The sequence below is a fragment of the Uranotaenia lowii genome, chromosome 2, assembly GCF_029784155.1.
Source record: "Uranotaenia lowii strain MFRU-FL chromosome 2, ASM2978415v1, whole genome shotgun sequence".
Classification (NCBI taxonomy): Eukaryota; Metazoa; Arthropoda; class Insecta; order Diptera; family Culicidae; genus Uranotaenia; species Uranotaenia lowii.
Window position 1 is genome coordinate 146,177,439 of NC_073692.1, and position 25,470 is coordinate 146,202,908.

The following is a 25,470-nucleotide window of genomic DNA, read 5'->3' on the forward strand; positions in this document are numbered from 1 at the left end:
TAAAGTAATCGCCGGCACTCAAAACATAAACACGAATCGGCGACGCCCGTTGCAGTTCACCGGTTTGTGCTGTTGACGTTTACACTCCGAACTTCGAGCATTGAAACTTTGCAAATTGAAAAAGCGTCAATTGACCAAAAAGAGTTATTGTCAATACTTGTTTAAAATTATTTTTTATTCTCGAATTGAGCTCAATTTTAACGGGCATCACGATTTTATCGCTTAACTGGTTAATTTTATGAATGAGAGCGTTAAAAAACGTTAAAAATGTCAAAACAAATAATTTCATAGAGACGTTCCCTAGGGCAGTGACCTAGGTTCACGAGTTTTTAACACTGTTATAGGTCATATATATGTCTGAATATGATGTGGAATTTTAAAGCTTTACTTTCCAAACTCGATTTGATGATCAAAGCAAACATTTTGAAAAATATGTTCCCTAGGTAAGTGACTTGGGTCCACGAGGATTCAACATTGTTATAGAAAAAGTTTTTGTTTCGAAATTCCATCAAATTTTCTAATTTATCACTCTTTACCCAATTATACTTATTTCTGAACCCATGACGAAAACAATTTTTCGTCTGCAGCGAGTGTACAGATAAGTACTCAGACTCAACCTTAGAACAGCCATTATCATTGTCTCTGCCGACTACTGATTACAGGTTCGGGCGCTTCTTGTCGCAAGAAGTTTACTTCGTATTGCATAAATATACAGACGAGAGCAAAAAAACACCCATAAACGGTACTGGCCCCCGGGGTTATCATCGGACTTTTGGAATACTCCAAGTGGATGGAATTCAAATGAATGGCGACGGTGGCAAGCTGCCACTGCGTAAAATATGAGGCACACGAGACTTGGCGTTCCACTACAAGTTTGTGCTCTAATCGGGAACAGATGGACATGTGCCGAAAAATCTGGGAGATTAAAACAAATGTGGGATTTTTTTTCTGAGCATTCCTCCAACATAACTTTGACCCACATGATGATTTGTGTTGATTTTTGTGAATTTTTAGTTGTTACAAAGATTTCAAGTAACATTTGTAACATTTCATAGTTTATAAAGGTTCAAAGCAGCAGTTAAAATACCTATACGTTTTGTAAGCAATGACGAAGAGTCTCAAACTTAGAATTCAGAGTTCTAAGTTTAATGTCTCGAGTCCAGTGTTCAAAGTCAAGTGTTCAAAGCTCATAGTCCCGAGTCAAAAGACAAGAGTTTGGAGACCAGAGTCTAGAACGCAAAGTCCTGTCTATAGTCAAGAGTCAACAATTTGGAGTCAACTTCCAATGACCAGAGTCCAGAAGTCCAGAGTTAAGAGAGTATAGAGTTTAGAGTCCAGAGTCCAGAGTCCAAAGTTAAGAGTCCAGAGTCCAGAATTCAAGTTTCAGAATCCAGAGCCCAGAGTTCAGTATTCCGAGTCCAGAGTCTATAACCCAAAGCTCATAGTCCAGAAGTTGAAATCTAACGGTATTGCTGTTTCTTTAAAAATAATATTTGGCGTTTGAGATCCAACAACCAATCCATTTTAAATGGGCTCAGATAACGACATCAGATTCTGTTCTGAAAAACAATCTCCCAACCCAAGATGAGCACTACTCATGAATATTAAATATCATAAAATAATTTTCCGAAAGAATGGTAAATCTCCCCAATAAATATGAACCAAATGGGATCACATTTCCTAATCAATCAACCTGAGGGGACCAAAAAACAGAAAAGAGAGGCGACACTCAAGGCCGCTCGGCAGTCACCATCCATTTGATAGAGGCCTTTAGCGACTACATGGGACCGGGAAAAAGAAAACCGAACCTCAACAAACAGAATACATCACATGAATTTTATTTTATATCTGCCCGTAATTTATCCTGATCGTTGACTGTCACTGTTGGCTCCTTTCCATTCGTCTTTCATAAATGAGCCAAATCAAAGATTCTCTGAGAGGCACCCCAGCCTGATGAGGGGAAAAAACCTATCCTAGGGTTTCTTTAAATGTCGTCCAAACCGTAGCTTATTTTTCTCAAGCTTCGGCGAGATGGGACCCGGGCCGTGCGGTCAAATCGTGGAAACTGGCGGTGGGTGGCCGCTGGAAAAAAAAATCAACCAAAGGAAACAAAAACAAGAAATCACCCGATTATTTACGACCCCGAAGCGAGAAGAAGTTCGTAACATGTGGCGTTTCTCCAAATCTGGAGTCCTCCGAAGCTCCCATTCATCAACCCGCACCGTCGTCCCCATTAATAGGAGACCAGAACCGAAGCTCCCTTCACAATTTTTTGTGCCCCAACTATCAACTCACTCCTAGGATAGAGCTAGCGACAGAAATGCGTAGGGGTTGCCTCCCCACTTACCAAACCCACCAACTCTAATCCTACAATATAATCTTTTAAAGCCGAACGCGATATCTCGCGAAGCCCGGACTAAGATTGTGGCGATTGTGCTGAGAGATGACCGCTAATTTCCGCTTCGGAGGCTGCTGCGGACAACCGAAACAATATGGCATTTATTGACGAGATTGTTACCGTTTTGGCTGCCGTTCCCAATTCTAATCCCAGGCCCGATGGTCGATCGTCGTTGGTCGTTATAATAAATGTGTCCATTCGCAGGGAGCGAAGATGAATTTATTTTCGATGTTATCGGCGAGGCGAGGATCGCCATTAACATATCTGACTCGTAAACGGAGCTACCGGGGTCTTCGATTTCGGGTGCACTTCTACGGTGGGAACGTTTCTGGGTTGTTTCTCTGGAGATATTGATCTATTCGATTGATACGGTATGTTAAAATCTAAGGATAATGGTACTATCTACCGTGTACCTTTGCGGAACTATTGGAAGATCTCATAAGATTATTAATGAAATTGAAAAACTCTACTTTTGACTTTTGAATCTGGGATGAGGTTTTTCAAATATGGACTTCAAACTCTGAGCTCTGAAAAACGGGGATTCAGAACTCCGACTTTTGAAGTCTGGAATCTGAACTCTTGACATTGAATTTTGGATTTTATACTCTGGACTCTGGACTTAAGACTCTGGACTCTGGACTCTGGACTCTGGACTCTGAACTCTTGACTCTGGACTCTTGACTCTGAACTCAGGACTCAGGACTCAGGACTCTGGACTCTGAACTCATGATTTAGGAAGCTGGACGCTGGAATCTGGATTTTGAATTCGAGATTCTGCACTCTATACTATAGATTCAATTATGGTCTTAAAACTCTGAACTTTGAAAACGGCATACAGAACTCCGACCTTTGGAGTCTGGAATCTGAACACTTGACTTTGAATTTTGGAATTTATACTCTGGACTCTGGACTCTGAACTCTGGACTCTTGACTCTGGACTCTGCACTCTGAACTCAGAACTCTGAACTCTGGATTCTGAAATCTGGACTCTGGACTCTAAACTCTGGATTATGGGATGAGGACTCTGGATGATTTTTGAACACTACGGACTTAAGACTCTGAATTCTAAAAACGGGATTCAGAACTCCAACCTTAAGAGTCTGGAATCAGGACCCTTGACTTTGAACTTTGGATTTTATACTCTGGACTCTAGACTCTAGATTCCGGGCTCTGGACTCTGGACTCTTGACTCTGGGCTTTGGACTCTGGACTCTAGACTCTGGACTCTGGACTTTGGACTCTGGCCTATTAACTCTGGACTTTGGACGCTGGACTCTGGACTCTGGACTCAGAACTCTGGACTCCGGACTCTGAAATCGAACTCTCGACAATGGACTCTGGACTCTTTTTTTTTTTTTTTACAAGATGGAAATTTGACTTCAAACCATAACAGCCGGGTGTTTGCTGCCGTGTGTGGGTTCGTCCCACTAAAACCACCTTGGGCTTCGTGTGCCAGATGTGCCCCTTGGTTTCACCCTATGATACTACATCAAGGGGTAGGCTGTGCTCATGCACTTATGCATCTCACCCTTTTCCTCTTTCTCAATGTTTCCTCAATTTCTCCTTGATCATCATTCTGCTTTATCCTTTTTCCTCCTTCTCCTTTTCCTCTATCGTCAACTTCAGACTGGTACGGAAGACCCCGAAACGTGTGCCGGTTAGGTAACGCTTTCATAATAACTCACGCCTGTCACAGCATCCACTATCCCGGGGACCTCGAAACGTGTGCCGGTTAGGTAACGCTTTCAAAGTAACTCGCGCCCGTCACAGCAACCACTTCCGCAGGATTTCTAACCACCAAGGCATGGCCGATTGAGAAACTACCAAGCTAGAATCCCGACACGACCACCCCGACTCTGGACTCTGTACTCTGCATTCTGCACTATAGTAGACTCAACTTTGAACTTAAAACTCCGAACTCTAAAAACGGGAATAAGACCCCCGACCTTAGAGTCTGGAATCTGGAACCTGGACTCTTGACTTTGAACTTTGGATTTTATACTCTGGACTCTTGACTCTGAACTCTGAACTTTGGACTCTGAACTCGTACTCTCGACAATGCACTCTGGACTCTAGGTTCTGCATTCTGCACTATAGTAGACTCAACTATGAACTTAAAACTCCGAACTCTGAAAACGGGACTAAGAACTCCGACCTTTGGAGTCTGGAATTTGAACTCCTGAATTTGAATTTTGAATTTTATACTCTGGACTCTAGACTCTTGACTATGGACTCTGGACTCTGGACTCCAGACCTGGGCTCTGAATTTTGAGCCATGGAATCTGACTCTGGACTCTGGACTTCGAGCTGAAAACTCTAATTTCTACTACCTCTACTATCGAAGAAAACTACAAAATCATCCTTTAAATTGACAAAATTTAGTGCGTATTCATTCCATTTCACTCGAATAGTGCCTCACAGATCATTAGCGATGTATTTTGATGCTGAAATTTTGGTCTAATATGAGCAATAGATGCTTTGTGAACAATTGAAAGACTCAAGTTTTCATAATAAAAAAAAAGGTTTAACTTTATGAGTTCAGATGACCTTACTTCTAAAATTGATTTTGTTCTGGGGAAAAATCATCAAAGTCGTTTTTTGAAGAATTCACTATCGAGTGAAGTTTTCTTTCTTTACAAAAACTTTTTAAAAATAAAAAATCCCTTATCGCTACATACATGAAAAAAAGTCTCAAATGTATCAAAACATTCATAATTCATCATTTATTTTACTCATTTCCCATATAACTTGATGAACATAATTCCCAGAATTCACTCGGTCCATGGCAACCGTTCTTAAATTACTAGGACATCACACATAATCGTCTGTCCCATGGGAGGTTCTCATTATTCCCCTACAGTGACTGATTTCCATCTTTCGACAAAAAAAATGTGAAACGCATTTTTAAACGTTTTTTTTCTACTTTTTCAAGTTTAAGCCAGCTAGGAAATAGACTTTTTTAGTGTCTGAACACGAAACAATTATGTAACTCTAATATAAATATCTAATCTTATCTAAAATGATAAATAAAATATAATATTAAAAAAAACTCACATATTATAGCTATTTTCTATGGTTGAATTTGCGTCCTTCCTAAGGTTTCCATTATGCCCTCACATCCCCTACTTTCCTTTGATAAATTTGGAAAAAATGGATATTGTCAATTTGTTATTTTCCTTAAATCAGCTGTTTGATTATTTTATTTTTAATTATCAAACAAGACGATAAATTCAAGCGCTCGTTAAAAAAAACTCACTTGAGTTATCAATGCCATGTTTGATATTGCTATCGTGGAATGAATAGGCAAATATTCTTCTGATTCCGGCGAGAAAAGATAAAAAATACAAAAAATCATTTTTCTATTTATTTCTGGATTACTTTATTCGATACAACTACAAAAATTAATTTACAGAATAATGAGTGAATACAATTGATCTTCACCTAAACTTTTGGTTATTTGTGTAGATTATGCTTAGTGAGAAGGTATTTATTAAAATGTTCTTTGAAACAACTTAGATCAAACATCCGAAAGTTGATTTTGCTAATGAATTTATGAAAATGCCTTTATGTATTTTTAATGTTAACGGGTAAGGTACCCGTTAACATTAAAAATACATACATGAAGCCTTTTGACAGAAAAAATGTATTTAACAGGAACTAACGAATGTCTTCAGTTAGAACTCTTTTTTCTTTGTAAAGGCTAGATAAAGATTTTTTTACAGCCAGTTGATATTTTCTTGGAGCTACAGAATGTCCCCTTTAAGCTTGGCTTGCCAGATACTTTCAGAAAAAAGCGGGACATTTCACGAAAAAAAGCGGGACACAGCCGAAAAAAGTGGGACATTTGAGAAACTATTAAATACAGCTTAATTGTATAGCCAAATTTTTACGCACATCATCAGCCAAAGTTATTCGCAGAAAGTACACCAATTTTTTTTTACCCGGATTGATTTTGTTCAGTTTTTCCTTACATGACTTCTATTTTCCCTGTTTTTTCCCATAAGCACGTTTAATTTCTCGCGAGTGAACACGCTAATTGAGAGAAAATATTTCAAGTCCTACATGTAAACGGCGGATTTGATACCGCGTGTCAAACCATTGTGTAATAACATAATACATTTCAAATTTGTTTTAAAAGTTTGAAAACTCAAGAAAACTTTCATCATTGTATACTTTGGACAATTGAATCTAAAATGGTGGTCTATAATAAAGGGCAACTTAATTAAAAGTCTGGCAAAAAATTCAGATCTATAATCATTTGGAAGCAACTTAAAAAATATTTTCTTCATACCAAAGTTATTTACATAGCATTGTAAGAACGTGCTTCAAGAACGGATAACTGAATCAGAATCTTACTGTAACGCCAAGAATGTTAGAGCTATTCAGTAATGTCTAACATAAACCACCATAAGATGGAGTTTTATACAGTTTTTTTTTTGCACCTTCCCTAAAGGAAAAGGCATGTATAACGTATTAAGCATTTTTATTTAAAAACCTGAAATCATTTGATTTTTAAAAGTCAACAGCGTCTGGTCTTCTCGCCCCTGAAGAACAGACCTGTTGACAGGGGTTCAAGATCTAAGTAGGCAAAAATTAAGCTCTTTTTTTGAAGGTTGTATATGGAAAGATAAAAAAATAGGAATTGGTTTTTATTAAATTTTCTTAAATTTCCAAAACAGATTTTGAACAACAAAATTGAATATTTTTCCATTACTTGTGAATATTTTTGTTAAGCTAAGCTCTACACTGAACTAAAAAACACACTTAAAACTCACTTGAGTTTTCATTTAAAAGTAAGACCTCTGCAAATTCATTCATTTCATGTGGCTCATGTACATTTCACTTGCTCCTCACTTAAGTTTTAAGTGAACGAGGCAATATTCACTTACTCATCAGTTGAGTTTCAAGTGACTGGCATTTGAATTCTACTGAATGTCCACTAAGTTTGTCGACCTTCTTACGTTCGCTTAAAACTTGATAATGTACATTTCACTTGCTCCTCACTTAAGTTTTAAGTGAACATCCAAAAATCTACTTATTCATCACTTGAATTTTGAGTGACTGGTGTGATAATTTTAATTTATTTCCGATTAGCTCAAACCAAAGAGACTAAAGAGCTCTTTTGGAAACGCGACCGTCGCCTCGAAATCTGGTTTATAGACTAACGCTCACATCGATCAAGCCTAACTCAAATTCCTATATCGAGCTGTATGTATGTATTTATGTTGATCGTTTGCACGCTTACCAATACTTTTTTCAGTCGGTGAATGTTTGCCGAAGTAGGTGAAGTGTCGAACATCATTACATTCACATTACCCGCATAACTTATCAACATTAAATAAGGGAGTACACGATCAGAAATTAAACTCAATTTAGTACAATAAACGATCAATCATCAAAGCTCGAGCATTCTTAAAAGCCTATTTTTATTTATGTTTACGAAATTCTTTTAATCCTACACTACACTACCACATTCGCCCCCTTCTCTACACTTGCTAATGTTGTTGTAAATTTTATAAAAATCAATTTGTGTTTCCTCAATCTAATAATTTCTAAATTATAATATAAACATTGTAGGTATATATCTAGAATTATAGTTCAATTAAAAGTTTAAAGTTTGAATCTCTGTCATTTTTTGCGAATAAGTTGATTGATGTCGCTATAGATGTTACTCAATATTTGTAAGTTTTTTTTTTTTTTTATTTATTTTTTTTTTCAAATTGATAGAGAAAAAAATAGTCGGACAATATCAGAAACATTATCTCTAAACGACTTCTATGCTGTACTGCTAATTGGATCTTGGCTCTTAATATATAAGCTCTTATTCTTGACTCTTGAATCTACCTCCATCAATTTTCGACTTTTAACGAAAGTTCTGAACCTAAGTTCGTGACCTAAGATATTAGACCCTTTAACCTGTACTTATGATTCTGAAGCCTTGACATTTGACACTTGACTCTTGCATCTATGACTCTCGACTTTCGACTATAAGCCCTTAGCTCTTAACTATCAACTCGAATCCCCAGATATTAATCCTTTCACTGTTAATCTTGACTCTCGATTTCCATTTCTTGACCTTAGAACTTTGCCTTTTGACACTTGACTCTTGAACCTATAACTCTCGACTTTCGACTATAAGCCCTTAGCTCTTAACTATCAACTCGAAGCCCCAGATATAAATCTCTTTACTGTTAACCTTGACTCTCGATTTTCATTTCTTGACCTTAGAACTTTGCTTTTTGACGTTTGACTCTTGAAACTTCAGCTCTCGACTTCCGAATATTAGCCCTTTGCTCTTGACTTGTGACCTAAGACATTAGACTGTTTAACCTGTGCTTTCGATTTCCATTTATTGACTCTGAAGTTTTGACATTTGACACTTGACTCTTGAACCTATGACTCTCGACATTCGACTATAAGCCCTTAAACTGTTAACCTTGACTCTCGTTTTCCATTTCTTGACCTTGAAACTTAGCCTTTTGACGTTTGACTCTTGAAACTAAAGCTCTCGACTTCCGACTATTAGCCCTTAGCTCTTGACTTGTGACCTTAGACATTAGACTGTTTAACCCGTGCTTTCGATTTCCATTTATTGACTCTGAAGCCTTGACATTTGACACTTGACTCTTGAAACTATGACTCTCGACTTTCGACTATAAGCCCTTAGCTCTTAACTATCAACTCGAATCCCCAGATTTTAATCCTTTGACTGTTAACCTTAACTCTCGATTTCCATTTCTTGACCTTAGAACTTTGCCTTTTGACACTTGACTCTTGAACCTATAACTCTCGACTTTCGACTATTAGCCCTTAGCTCTTGACTTGTGATCTAAGACATTAGACTGTTTAACCCGTGCTTTCGATTTCCATTTATTGACTTGAAGCCTTGACATTTGACACTTGACTCTTGAAACTATGACTTAACTATCAACTCGAATCCCCAGATATTAATCTTTTAACTGTTAACCTTGACTCTCGATTTCCATTTCTTGACCTTAGAACTTTGCCTTTTGACACTTGACTCTTGAACCTCTAACTCTCGACTTTCGACTATTAGTTCTTAGCTCCTGACTTGTGACCTAAGGCATTCGATTGTTAAACCTGTGCTTTGGATTTCCATTTATTGACTCTGAAGCCTTGACATTTGACACTTGACTGTTGATCCTATGACTCTCGACTTTCGACTATAAGCCTTGCAACTTTGCCTTTTGACACTTGACTCTTGAAACTATAATTCTCGACTTTCGACTATAAGCCCTTAGCTCTTAACTATCAACTCGAAGCCCCAGATATAAATCTCTTTACTGTTAACCTTGACTCTCGATTTCCATTTCTTGACCTTAGAACTTTGCTTTTTGACGTTTGACTCTTGAAACTTCAGCTCTCGACTTCCGAATATTGAAATAGGGCCATGCATATTCATACCATATATAATTTATTTCAATTATGGTCATGCATGTATCACGCCATCTTTGCAATGTATTGCTTAGTTATGCTTATTAAAACCTTTATTTAAAAATCAAACTGGGTCATGCTTATTTATTTAGCTGATTTAGCTGATTCTCGATTTCCATTTCTTGACCTTAGAACTTTGCCTTTTGACACTTGACTCTTGAACCTATAACTCTCGATTCTCGACTTTTAGCCCTTAGCTCTTGACTTGTGATCTAAGACATTAGACTGTTTAACCCGTGCTTTCGATTTCCATTTATTGACTCTGAAGCCTTGACATTTGACACTTGACTCTTGAAACTATGACTCTCGACTTTCGACTATAAGCTCTTAGTTCTTAACTATCAACTCGAATCCCCAGATATTAATCTTTTAACTGTTAACCTTGACTCTCGATTTCCATTTCTTGACCTTAAAACTTTGCCTTTTGACGTTTGACTCTTGAACCTCTAACTCTCGACTTTCGACTATTAGCCCTTAGCTCTTGACTTGTGACCTAAGACATTAGACTGTTTAATCCGTGCTTTCGATTTCCATTTATTGACTTGAAGCCTTGAAATTTGACACTTTACTCTTGAAACTATGACTCTCGACTTTCGACTATAAACTCTTAGCTCTGAACTATCAACTCGAAGCCCCAGATATTAATCCTTTGACTGTTAACCTTAACTCTCGATTTCCATTTCTTGACCTTAGAACTTTGCCTTTTGACACTTGACTCTTGAACCTATAACTCTCGACTTTCGACTATTAGCCCTTAGCTCTTGACGTGTGATCTAAGACATTAGACTGTTTAACCCGTGCTTTCGATTTCCATTTATTGACTCTGAAGCCTTGACATTTGACACTTGACTCTTGAAACTATGACTCTCGACTTTCGACTATAAGCTCTTAGCTCTTAACTATCAATTCGAATCCCCAGATATTAATCTTTTAACTGTTAACCTTGACTCTCGATTTCCATTTCTTGACCTTAAAACTTTGCCTTTTGACGTTTGACTCTTGAACCTCTAACTCTCGACTTTCGACTATTAGCCCTTAGCTCTTGACTTGTGATCTAAGACATTAGACTGTTTAACCCGTGCTTTCGATTTCCATTTATTGACTCTGAAGCCTTGACATTTGACACTTGACTCTTGAAACTATGACTCTCGACTTTCGACTATAAGCCCTTAGCTCTGAACTATCAACTCGTATCCCCAGATATTTCAAAAGACATACACCGTCTTAGCCGATTTAGGCTTTACAGACTGAATAAATGACGTGGACAACTTAAGATTAACATTAAACACCCAGTACCGAGATGGGAATCGAACCCATGCCATCAGTGGACCTAGCGATTACCGTCTTACCACGCTAACCACTTGACCACCGAGACGTACCGAGATATTAATCCTTTGACTGTTAACCTTAACTCTCGATTTCCATTTCTGGACCTTAGAACTTTGCCTTTTGACACTTGACTCTTGAACCTATAACTCTCGACTTTGACTATTAGCCCTTAGCTCTTGACTTGTGACATAAGACATTAGACTGAATAACCCGTGCTTTCGATTTCCATTTATTGACTCTGAAGCCTTTACATTTGACACTTGACTCTTGAAACTATGACTCTCGACTTTCGACTATAAGCCCTTAACTCTTAACTATCAACCAAATATTAATCCTTTGACTGTTAACCTTGACTCTCGATTTCCATTTCTTGACCTTAAAACTTTGCCTTTTGACGTTTGACTCTTGAACCTCTAACTCTCGACTTTCGACTATTAGCCCTTAGCTCTTGACTTGTGACCTAAGACATTAGACTGTTTAATCCGTGCTTTCGATTTCCATTTATTGACTTGAAGCCTTGAAATTTGACACTTGACTCTTGAAACTATGACTCTCGACTTTCGACTATAAACTCTTAGCTCTGAACTATCAACTCGAATCCCCAGATATTAATCTTGTAACTGTTAACCTTGACTCTCGATTTCCATTTCTTGACCTTAAAACTTTGCCTTTTGACGTTTGACTCTTGAACCTCTAACTCTCGACTTTCGACTATTAGCCCTTAGCTCTTGACTTGTGATCTAAGACATTAGACTGTTTAACCCGTGCTTTCGATTTCCATTTATTGACTCTGAAGCCTTGACATTTGACACTTGACTCTTGAAACTATGACTCTCGACTTTCGACTATAAGCCCTTAGCTCTGAACTATCAACTCGAATCCCCAGATATTAATCCTTTGACTGTTAACCTTAACTCTCGATTTCCATTTCTGGACCTTAGAACTTTGCCTTTTGACACTTGACTCTTGAACCTATAACTCTCGACTTTCGACTATTAGCCCTTAGCTCTTGACTTGTGATCTAAGACATTAGACTGTTTAACCCGTGCTTTCGATTTCCATTTATTGACTCTGAAGCCTTGACATTTGACACTTGACTCTTGAAACTATGACTCTCGACTTTCGACTATAAGCTCTTAGTTCTTAACTATCAACTCGAATCCCCAGATATTAATCTTTTAACTGTTAACCTTGACTCTCGATTTCCATTTCTTGACCTTAAAACTTTGCCTTTTGACGTTTGACTCTTGAACCTCTAACTCTCGACTTTCGACTATTAGCCCTTAGCTCTTGACTTGTAACCTAAGGCGAATCCCCAGATATTAATCTTTTAACTGTTAACCTTGACTCTCGATTTCCATTTCTTGACCTTAAAACTTTGCCTTTTGACGTTTGACTCTTGAACCTCTAACTCTCGACTTTGACTATTAGCCCTTAGCTCTTGACTTGTGACATAAGACATTAGACTGATTAACCCGTGCTTTCGATTTCCATTTATTGACTCTGAAGCCTTTACATTTGACACTTGACTCTTGAAACTATGACTCTCGACTTTCGACTATAAGCCCTTAACTCTTAACTATCAACCAAATATTAATCCTTTGACTGTTAACCTTGACTCTCGATTTCCATTTCTGGACCTTAGAACTTTGCCTTTTGACACTTGACTCTTGAACCTATAACTCTCGACTTTCGACTATTAGCCCTTAGCTCTTGACTTGTGATCTAAGACATTAGACTGTTTAACCCGTGCTTTCGATTTCCATTTATTGACTCTGAAGCCTTGACATTTGACACTTGACTCTTGAAACTATGACTCTCGACTTTCGACTATAAGCCCTTAGCTCTTAACTATCAACTCGAATCCCCAGATATTAATCCTTTGACTGTTAACCTTAACTCTCGATTTCCATTTCTTGACCTTAGAACTTTGCCTTTTGACACTTGAATCTTGAACCTATAACTCTCGACTTTCGACTATTAGTTCTTAGCTCTTGACTTGTGACATAAGACATTAGACTGATTAACCCGTGCTTTCGATTTCCATTTATTGACTCTGAAGCCTTTACATTTGACACTTGACTCTTGAAACTATGACTCTCGACTTTCGACTATAAGCCCTTAACTCTTAACTATCAACCAAATATTAATCCTTTGACTGTTAACCTTGACTCTCGATTTCCATTTCTGGACCTTAGAACTTTGCCTTTTGACACTTGACTCTTGAACCTATAACTCTCGACTTTCGACTATTAGCCCTTAGCTCTTGACTTGTGATCTAAGACATTAGACTGTTTAACCCGTGCTTTCGATTTCCATTTATTGACTCTGAAGCCTTGACATTTGACACTTGACTCTTGAAACTATGACTCTCGACTTTCGACTATAAGCTCTTAGTTCTTAACTATCAACTCGAATCCCCAGATATTAATCTTTTAACTGTTAACCTTGACTCTCGATTTCCATTTCTTGACCTTAAAACTTTGCCTTTTGACGTTTGACTCTTGAACCTCTAACTCTCGACTTTCGACTATTAGCCCTTAGCTCTTGACTTGTAACCTAAGGCGAATCCCCAGATATTAATCTTTTAACTGTTAACCTTGACTCTCGATTTCCATTTCTTGACCTTAAAACTTTGCCTTTTGACGTTTGACTCTTGAACCTCTAACTCTCGACTTTCGACTATAAACTCTTAGCTCTGAACTATCAACTCGAATCCCCAGATATTAATCTTTTAACTGTTAACCTTGACTCTCGATTTCCATTTCTGGACCTTAGAGCTTTGCCTTTTGACACTTGACTCTTGAACCTATAACTCTCGACTTTGACTATTAGCCCTTAGCTCTTGACTTGTGACATAAGACATTAGACTGATTAACCCGTGCTTTCGATTTCCATTTATTGACTCTGAAGCCTTTACATTTGACACTTGACTCTTGAAACTATGACTCTCGACTTTCGACTATAAGCCCTTAACTCTTAACTATCAACCAAATATTAATCCTTTGACTGTTAACCTTGACTCTCGATTTCCATTTCTGGACCTTAGAACTTTGCCTTTTGACACTTGACTCTTGAACCTATAACTCTCGACTTTCGACTATTAGCCCTTAGCTCTTGACTTGTGATCTAAGACATTAGACTGTTTAACCCGTGCTTTCGATTTCCATTTATTGACTCTGAAGCCTTGACATTTGACACTTGACTCTTGAAACTATGACTCTCGACTTTCGACTATAAGCCCTTAGCTCTTAACTATCAACTCGAATCCCCAGATATTAATCCTTTGACTGTTAACCTTAACTCTCGATTTCCATTTCTTGACCTTAGAACTTTGCCTTTTGACACTTGAATCTTGAACCTATAACTCTCGACTTTCGACTATTAGTTCTTAGCTCCGGACTTGTGACCTAAGGCATTCGATTGTTAAACCTGTGCTTTCGATTACCATTTATTGACTCTGAAGCCTTGACATTTGACACTTGACTGTTGATCCTACCGACTGCGCCATTGTGGTAATTTTAATTTATTTCCGATTAGCTCAAACCAAAGAGACTAAAGAGCTCTTTTGGAAACGCGACCGTCGCCTCGAAATCTGGTTTATAGACTAACGCTCACATCGATCAAGCCTAACTCAAATTCCTATATCGAGCTGTATGTATGTATTTATGTTGATCGTTTGCACGCTTACCAATACTTTTTTCAGTCGGTGAATGTTTGCCGAAGTAGGTGAAGTGTCGAACATCATTACATTCACATTACCCGCATAACTTATCAACATTAAATAAGGGAGTACACGATCAGAAATTAAACTCAATTTAGTACAATAAACGATCAATCATCAAAGCTCGAGCATTCTTAAAAGCCTATTTTTATTTATGTTTACGAAATTCTTTTAATCCTACACTACACTACCACAACTGGCATTCAAATTCAATTGTCTGTCAAATGTATTAAATGATTGCTTTTACTTTGGTTTAGGCTGAGCTCATCGGAGCATGTAAGTAGATGAAATGGAGATGGAGATGGGAAAGTTGCAATTTCCATGATGTCGAATTATCAACCAATTTGATGAAAATCGAAATCTTGCCAGGTGTGAGTGATTATAATACATGAACTTATAGTTGTATATTATTTTCAATATTATTTGTAATTTCAGGTAAATGAATTGTTTTGAATACATCTTCTTATTTATAAATAAAATGTTTTCTTGGCTGATCTGGAACTAATAAAAAATCACATAAAATAAATTTTACGGAAAAATATGAACGACCTGAGCTTACACTTATTATCCACTTGCTCGATCACTTCCAATTTACTTGACCGGTCACTTCTCTTGACCGGTGAGTTTCACTTGACGGTCACTTAGAGTTCACATGAATAGACGTATGACCTAAATTTACTCCAGATGTCACTTACATTTAAAGTAAAAATTATTATCAATTTATCTATATATAGAAGCTACTTTACTCTGTATAAATACTTTAAAGTTTTGATCCAAACAGCGCACACAGGAGTATTTTACTCCAAAACCTCGAAATTAAAATTTAAAAAAATCTATTTTTTTTAGGTTGTTTCGGTTATTAGATAGTTTTTGCATAATATTATTGTCGATTTTGAACCATCGCACAGAGGAGATTTTTGATCAAAAAAAGGTACTTATTACCACAGAGAACAGACATACAAGCTAGCCCATGAAACTTGTGTAAAATTTCCAACGATTGTTTTTATAACAATTTTTTTGTTTTTTGGCTGGGCCTTTTCGAAAACTGGCCACTTGAAAATTTGATTTGTAACTTTTGAACGGCGCAATAGATGGAACTATTTCAAGTCAATTTCTAACGTAGTTTTTGAATGTCAGCATTTGAAATTTTACTCACTTTTTGGAAGATTTTTTGTTCGAGCTTGTACGTCTGTTCTCTGTGTTATTACTGTGACGATCGCCTATCATTTATTTTGCAAAAAAAACACGAAGAATCGAATGGTCTACACCGCTTTCTGATTAAAAGACTCTGAACGCCTCATTTTGCCCGATTTCCCCTATTTTTAGGGTGTAAAGTTATAATTCCGATTGTAGAAATCTACCTTGCAACAAAAAAGTCATAAAAACCATACTTTTTTATGTAAAAATGTCGGCTGAATTGAATGGTATACTTCAATTTTTGTTTTGACTACGACAAGTGGCTCACTTTGCCTCTTTCCCCCTAAACATAAGAAATTTTTCAAAGAAATGCAGTCAAACAAAGTGTAATCCAACAATTTTTCATCATGAATGATCATTTTTGGTAGATTTATTGATCCTCTAGCTAACCGTGTCGCTTTTTTTAACTAGAATGAAAAGAAACGGCTAAATATCCCCAACTTGCCCTAGCTTTTTTCAAATTTTTGCATAAATTTCACTGTCACAATCGAGCAATTCACATATCAAATGCAAAAACCAAGTGATTAAGTGTAAAATTTGTCGCTGAATCGAGTGGTGTACACCGCTTAGTGCTCAGCTTACGAAAATAACCACAATCACCTCGATTTCCCCTAAATTCGAGAGATATGTTGAAAAAAAATCATTATAACAAATGACAATGCATAAGAAAATGCACAAAAATGATTGAAACAGGTGTAAAATTCTTTGTTGAATCGAATGATGTACACCGCTTAGCGTTAAGTTTACGAGAAGAGCATCAATCGCCCCAACTTACCCTAAAATAATGCGATATGTACCAAAAAATCGAAGTAACAAACGAAGTTTATAAAAAAAATTAAATCAGGTGTTAAACTTACTGTTATGAAAGGCATGCATCAGTTTAGTATGGCATTACTAGAAACATTGATGTATCAAAATTATACATTTTGTCTTCCAAAACTTGGCGTAAACACGTAAAATTACAGACTGCGTAACACACAGAATAATATGACTATGAGTAAAATGTCTTCTACAAATCTTCAGTTTTAATATGACCAATGAATTGTGGCTGAAATTGCGATTATTTCTTGATGAACACATGTAGTAGAGGAGCTACACAAAGTTGTGCAATGTTCTCAAACAAACTTATATTATTTTTTTTAGTGTTTAAGTTTATATTCAGGGCTCCGCCGGGAAAAATTTCACATATCACGCGCATGTTTCTTACTTCCTTAACCCTTTCCTTCCAATGGTAGCACAGGTGATCCACAACTTTGCCCAGCTCGCATTTGAACTGTGCGCTTTGGATCAACACCATTTTCTCACCGAATGCGTAGATATGAGTGAAGAAACATTGCACGAAATTTGAAGAAAATCTATTCGCTAGGTTTTGCCGGCAGATCAAAAGCTGCAAAAAAGTCGGATTTTTTTCGAATTTTAATCAAGTCATTATTATTATTAATTAAGTCATTAAGTCATTAAGTCATCATTTGTTGTTCAATATCTTGATAAGTTTTTAGAATTTTCCTCGAAAAAAAAATACTGACGTGCAGAAGATTGCTTATGCAAGCAGAATCAAAAGATGGTTTACTTAGATTTCAACTAACACATATAAATTTTCGAGTAAGTAAAGTGGATCACAGGTGATACACTGGGAACAAAGCGTACTTTTCTTCTTGTGAAGCTTTTCATCAATACTCATGAAAACCATGTCGTAAAAAAAAATTCGCTTCAAGATAGTTATTTTATCTGCTAAAATGACCACATGTCTCGAAATATTTGTAAAAGTTCGTGATTTTTTCGAAAAACGACATGTTTTGTTTCTTTGGCGCAAAGTGTCATGGCGGCCATTGTTCAGGGCAAAAATGAAAATTTCAAATCTTTCAATTAATAGACTATCGAGGGATGAGTATTCTAATGAAGTTTTTACCAGATAGGATCGTTTTAGTTTGTGATCAATGAGGTAATGGAGTTCCAATTTTTTTTTTGCAATTATTTCTTGTTTTTCATTTACACACTATGTGTTGCTATCTTCCCAATGGAGCATATATGATCAACCTCAAAACCCTGATTTATCGAATGGATCATTAAAGTAGCCTTAGATTATGCATCTTTTGTTCTAGAACTTCAGTTGTAAATCACTATTTCTATTTTTAAAACGTGAAAAACCTCGTGGGAAGGAAAGGGTTAAACATGTCCAAAAGAAAAATCGTTCGCATACTTGCGCACTCGAGCTATTTTCAATTTTGAATTTAAAAATAATCGAGCGTATTTTGTCCCTAATTTTGTTTCAGATAGCGAGCATGTCATGCATTTACTTTGTGTTATACAAACGTTTTTTATTGGGTTTGATTTTTTGTTTGGTATTTTTCATCGTTTCTGATAGCTGATCGGCTGGTTTGCTTCGAATTAGCTTGAAAACAAACATTTTATAAAGGTGCAGCGAATGACCCCAAAAGACCAAAATTAATAAATCTGAAATTATGGTTTAAAATGAGTTGTGTATACTTGAAAACGACGGAAAAACGATTTTTATTCATTTTAAAGAGAAAATCGGGTTTTGGACAACTTTTTCCATAGAGTACTCCTATTTAAATATCCTATCGTATTCGCAGACGTTGAAAATCAAAGCGATGCATCGTGAGTTTCCATGGAGACTTAAAGCAATTGATGATCCGGGAAAAATATTTAGTAAACAATGTTCGTGTACTACATTGAAATCGCCTACTGGACTGAAAAAAAAAGAATTACAAACCTACGAATGACAGGAATCTCGTTAGTGAAAAGTGTCGCTATTTAGTAAAACGGTCGCTAATCGACAAATAAACAGAGTAAATCGAAAAAATTTTAAACATCAAATTTGGGGTTCTCAATTTCAAGGTATAAAACTTTCTATAAACATGTGATCGAATTGGTTTGATTTCATTCAGAAAACATGTGAAAATTGAACCGGAAACCAATTTCAGAAATTCAAAACTAAGAAATACTAAATCCGGGCATTCGCAACAAATTCGAGCAATGATCTGCCAAGTAGATAGAGAAGCAATGCATAAAATGCTTAGTAAATACCGAATAAATCCATGCATAATCCATCAAAACTAGCGAAGCGCGATTTCGGTGGCTGGTAAGCACTCAACTAAGCTGGGTGTCCCCATCGTCATTATTGGTGGGGCCTGTCGAAGGCTGGATCATAAATTGTAACCGTACCTCGTCTAAGAAGACGCGTAGCCAACTTCCGATCGCAGCTCTGAAGTTGCTTTTCGCTTCTGGGGCGGATCCAAAAACCACATCAACTAGGTAGTGGATCCTAATCCGATATTTATGGATCCCGGTCAGTCGACCTGAACTAATCATTCTCTACCCACCGCCGACTCACATTCGACGACGACCACCCTCGCTCAATAGATTCGATCTCTCGATTCTGCTCTCTCTCGGTTTAGCTTAGTCGAAACTTGTGTGCTGTGCGGTCCCCCGTTTGTAATGGCTCGAGCGCCATTTTTTTATTTTCATTTTTCGCGTTTATCTAATGTCGATTTGAAATTTCGATGGATGCGCAGCATTGCTATTCGCAATGTTTTCGCTTCCCCTCGGAGCTAAGTTGAGCGAAGCCGTGTATATACAATGTCGGTGGATTTTAGGCGTGACGGAATAGTGCACTTTTGCCAATAAATATTGCAACCTAGCTCGCCTAGTTCGTTCGTCCGTCTCGGTGAGCCCGGGTTCGTCGTAAATTTGGCACAAATGACTCTAAACTGGGCTATTTAGTGGGGCCCCCAACAACTGCCTTTGATCCCTCGACATCGCAACCAGACGGGCGATTTGAGCAATTATTTGTTCAAACGATTAACAATGTTGGTTTTTTTCTTGGAGCGATACCGATCTCATCTCTAAATCGAGATTATCGGTTGATTTTTTTGCCTGGGATTTTTTTTTCTTCTTTTCAAGAGGGGTGGTGTTTCGCGCCAATTTCGGCTCGAAGCCGTCTGTCTCGAAGCCGTCAGGGTATTGACCAAGTTCTGCTAGAAATTTATTGTTTTTGGTTCAATCGTCAAGGAGTCGAAAATTGGGCTCGGGAGCGATGAATCAAACATTACACGATTCGGTGGTTGGTTACGGGTTTTCGATATTTCGTTTCCTCTTTCTACATTACCTTGTTTAGCTATTTGAGCAATTGTCACATTGTGATGCTTTCCGCTGAAGATTTTCATTTAAAAGCCTTTCATATTTCATCAAAATATCTATGATCTAGGTGCATTGTTAATTTTTTTTCCAAGGTAATTTCTCAATTCTATTCATAAGAGTTTATTGACGGTCGCCATGCAAGTGAATATTCCATTGTAAGCTGCTAAGAATGTCTAAAAAAAGGTATCTACAACTATAAACGTGATCAATATTTGAAGATTAAGTTGAAACCTCCGCAATCCCAATTTGATTCAGAGATAGGTTTACGCTTTCGATATGAAAACCGAAGCTCAATCATTCCAAGTACGGCTAAATGTGAAGGTTTTTAACACGGCTTTTCTCCTATCGAAAATAGGTAAAATTTCAACCGTAAACAAATTTCAGCAGGATTGCATAAACTGAAATCGCATATTTCTAGGGTCAGAATGATTAAGTTTTCTTAATGCTCAACTTATTATCCGATTACCTGAGCATCACTGGGTCGATGTCCAAAAATTTCAGCTACAAATATTCGATTTCTTTTTTTCAACTGCATAGTTGAAGTACTATCAAGCTTTAGATAACAATATTCGTGAACCATGGAGATTAGAACAACAGCTGATGCATGACAAGCATTTTGAATAACAAAATTCTCACAAAACTCCAATGACTTCTTTTACTTAGAATAACCTCCACGATTTGGTGTGTCAGACACGTGTCACGAGTAAGAATGAAGACAGATAAGACTGGTGTGGTTCATTTTGGGACGAAAGAAAATCTCAAACGTTCTGGGCGCCTATTTTGAATGTGAAAAAAATGTGATTAGCTGTCAGACTTAGAACGGAATACTTCAAAAAGGATTGTTGAGTCACAACCAATTTGCTACAATTTCATCAGTGCTACAATCACGATTCCATACTTTGCATTGGATACTTTTCTTAAATTTTTCAGTTATTTATAAAACAGAAAATCTTTTAAATATTATCAATGTTTGTGATGAAAGCTGTCAAAAAACGAGAATCAAGAATCAGAATCTAACGAGCAGCTCTATAACCTAAAACCAGAATCAAAATCCAAATCCAGTTAGAAATCAGTCTAGGGCTTGTGACATAGTTGACTGAGTCGATTTGGGGTTATTTTTGAACTTCTCAAACCGTGGGATTTAAAAAACTTAATTTTTGTCCAAAACTCATCCATGATTTTTTGCAGAATTTTTAAGTAACGATTGTATGAGTAAATTTTAATGTTTTAGGATCGTATGGGAAAACAGAATATTTTTTTTTCTGAAAAGTTCAAAAGATGTTTTTATTTCTTCTGAAATCGAACCTGCTAAAGGTTTTGAGCTAATTTATATGTTTTAAAAAGGAAATTTTCCGTTTAACAAGTTTTTCGAAGATCGTACCCTGGTATATTATTGAGCAAAAAAGTCATAAGCTGTTGAATTGGGGGATGTTTTTTTGGCATTGAAAAAACAATCGATTGCCTCGTTCTTCTTAGGACTTATGAACAAAAAGTGAGTTTTTTTTATTTGTCTGTTTTATGACTGACTCTGAAAGGTAGTCAAAAGAAAAAGGTCTTATCAGTTTCAGCTTCAAAAGCATGGAGCGAAAATATCATCAACAAAACTACAATTTTCCCCTGTTAAAAAAACAATTTTACTCCAAAAACGCTATTATTGGATTAACCTGTTTTTATTCAAGTTTCAGAGAATCAGGCAAACGTTAGAAATAATTTTTTATCGGAAAATAACAGTATCAATTTAAATAGATTTCAATGCTTAAATTTAGTAAACAAATTTAAGTTATGGTAGAATTAAGAATCAAGAATTGATGACAAAAGTAAAAATAAATTCCCCTTTCTCCTAGATGTCAAGAACTTTTTAATTTTGGCTTATATCGAGGCGCGGAATCAAAATATGCCCAAAGTTACATTTCAACCAGTTCTAAAAATTCAACAATTAACTTTTGAAAGAAGGTAAAAATTTAATTACGAAAATTACAAAATGAACTTTTTTTTTCAATATATAGAGTGGAATATTGCGGAGTTTTCTTTCAAATGAAAATTCAATCAATAATTTACTTCCTCGAAGACAGCGAGAAACTATGATTTCGACGAAAAAGTTTGATACGTTCGTTTTTTTAATTTTTTTTTTTTGTTCTGTAAATCGGCTAAAGTTAGACGAAATTTAAAAAAATTGTATTCAAATTGGAATATACATAAGTTATTTGTCAAAAAATAAACGACATGTAAACTCAGTTCTTTGGAGTTAAAAATTTAAAAAAACAACTTCCAGACAACTTCCAACTACAGACAGAAATAATTTTACAAAACTTTTTAGATTTCCTTCCTAGAATTCATTTTTTTTTTATTTGTATCTATTGTATCTGTTTATTTTATTTGTACTATAATATCAATCCAAAAACTGAATCTTCACATTTTCTATCGACTGAATGTTAGAAATTTGAGAAAACTTTCGTTTTCTCGTGAAACTTTTTCAACAAAAACCAAATCTTTAATTTAAAGGAGAGTAATCAATTGATTCAAAATCATTGTTTGTTCATTTTTTTTCAATTATTCATCAGTGATTTATCTATGCTTAATTTTATTATAAATACTCAATTTTACTTTAAAACTTCCAAAAGCCATATCACCAAAAATAGAGATGGAAGACTAAATCTGACAAAAGTTTGGAACACAGGATTCTTCCAAAATCAGTTTTCAAAACATAGGCTGTGCCTCTGTATTATTATGCATAAATTATTCTTGTGAAACCATACACTTCAAGCCCCTGAGTCGAGAAAAAAATCGTTTCTCCAAACTCAAACTGCTGAAACTTGAATTTTACCAATTAACTTTTCTTGATTAACTTTTAGTGTTAAGTTTGAATTCGTAGACCATTTACCGCTCTCCCAACCAGAATTATTAAGCTAGGATGCAGAGATAGCCTCGGTCCTAACGCATAAAATAGATCATTCATCTCTTTCCCATTCTTCTAATCTATCAATTGACTACAAGAACGTGGCCGGCGCCGTTATTGACATTCTAAGAGAAAGCATCAGTTTGGGCATCCTAAACACCATTCATTTGACCTCTGAACAAAATTGATGGCCTCGGTCAATCGCGGAGTTCCAACCACTTGTGATGCTGAATTCGTTCTACTGAGCCATGCTTGCGATCGTGGAGTTTGAACTGCATTGGTTGTAACGAGAACTTAAGCGAAAGGATAATTGCAAAAAGCTGATCAAGCAGTTTTAACCCATAACTTTAATACATAATAGAAACATAATCTTGAAATGATCCCAAAACCAAATTGTTAAAGATCACCGGCGGACATTATCAAATGAAGTGAAATTAACGTTCTTGTGAGCCTAAATAATCCGTTCATTTCTTCGTAAGGTACCCAAATAACATAGAATCCATTGCCCCAACTCACCCAATGCATTACAGGGCGCTCCTCCGTGCAAACTCCCATGTGAGATGGCGGCAACAGCACCGGCACTGGCTGCTGGTGGTGCTGATGGTTTATGTTGCCCGGATACGGAACGGTTCCCAGAGGGATTCTGGCACCAGTAGCAATGGTCGGGCCTCCCGGTGCCGCCAATGGTACCCCCAGAGAGGAGCAGTGGCCGCGGTGCTGTCCCGTCAGATGCAACTCGGTCGTCTTGACCGCAATTTTTCCGTCACACTTCCACTTCCACCACTAATTCGAAATCCCGTAACACTGGCCAACGTGGGCACTCGACTGACTTTCGGATGAACGTAACCTCAAAAACTTGGGTATCACTTAAATTGCGCTTCTGGCTGGGTCACAATCTTGTATTGAAATTTTTCACTTAAGATCTAATCAAAACATCACTTGCGGCACCGAAAGATTCCGTCAGTACGGTCCGGTTCCAAAAAAAAAACTCCTGACTCTCCTCCACAGATCACTCTCTGATGGACCGGCTAGATGAAGTTGTATCGATAGCTCCGGGCAATAGATCGGGCACCGAAAACCGTGCTGTCAACATTCAAAGTATCACTTTCCACTCCCAGCAACTCAAAACAACAACAAAAACCAAACGACCAATAGACACCCGCAAGGGAAGATCTTCAATGGTGTATTCCACAGACTCCTGATTGTCGTCACTCGGCTATAATACCTTACACTCACGGTCGATGTCGATGTCACCGTCGTCGTTTTCGGTCGACGTCGGCGGTGCAAGATCGCTTATCTCGATTGTTTTAAGGAAAAGAAATTAAAACACGTCGAAAGGAGAACGGATTTTCTCCTCGGTTTCCAGAACACCCGGAGCCGGTTTTTCCTTCCCTTGGGTTGTACCTCCGGATGATCGATCTAACCCGGCAGAGACACACGGCGACCGATCCCAGATAAGGCGGGTAATTTTCAAGAACTGCTTCCACCGGTAGACATTTGTCGCCAAAGGCTGTCGTCCACGGTCGCGGAAACCGGTCGCTTATCGATTCGATTTCGCCTCCTTTGTTTTTGTAAGGTTCTGGTCCTACATTTCTTCTCGTAGCACGCTTCAATTCACTTTGATCTTCGCTTAGAACAATCGTCCGGAGTGCACACTTTCACTCTTAACGCGTCCACTTGCCCGCAAAAAAAACAACCACTCCACTTGAGACGATAGAATCTTCAAAAATATCGATTTTCCGTTCCGGAGTTTTGCAGCACGGGTACGATTGGACGAGAAACGAATCTGCACCGCACAAACACTACGTAAATTGCAAGCACTTTCCGAAAAATCTGCTGCGTGAATCCTTTACCCATAAGACGATGGATGCACCCGGATGCCACAATTCAGCACATTCCGCAAAACACGCACGCACGTCGCAGAACAATACGCACAGGAGAAAGAGAACCCCGCACACGATACGAATACGCACAGCAGCCCAAATCATAAGAACCGTCGAAGGAGAAAAAGCCACCCTACACGCATGCGTCCAAACGCTATCGACTGCCGTGAAGAGCGCGGTTCAACTGCGGAATCCCATACACCGGGATCACGTCGGAAGCGGCTACACCGCGAGAGCAAAACGCCAACCGGTCCCGGGTCGGAGCCACTTCTTCTCAGTGGGATGAGACACGCACCAACCGCAAATACCCATACTCTCACACTTTCATCCAATCTCTTTTGGTGAGAGAAAAGCCCCGGAATAAACCAATCACAAGCCTTCCTCTAAGGAGGCGGAGTCAATCAGTAGGCGTTTCCACCCTAGCACA

The 25,470-nt window shown here is 37.5% G+C and overlaps 1 protein-coding gene across 1 annotated transcript in view; it reads right to left on the reverse strand.

The window, feature by feature from the left end:
* LOC129746297 (protein apterous) overlaps positions 1-25,219 on the reverse strand; it is a 225,754-nt gene extending 200,535 nt beyond the window's left edge. The window contains exon 1 of the mRNA XM_055739895.1: positions 23,677-25,219. Coding sequence (XP_055595870.1) covers positions 23,677-23,715 — 39 coding nt within the window. The 5' untranslated portion in view covers positions 23,716-25,219. The remainder of the gene's footprint in view (positions 1-23,676) is intronic.
* Between the last annotated feature and the right edge of the window lie 251 nt (positions 25,220-25,470).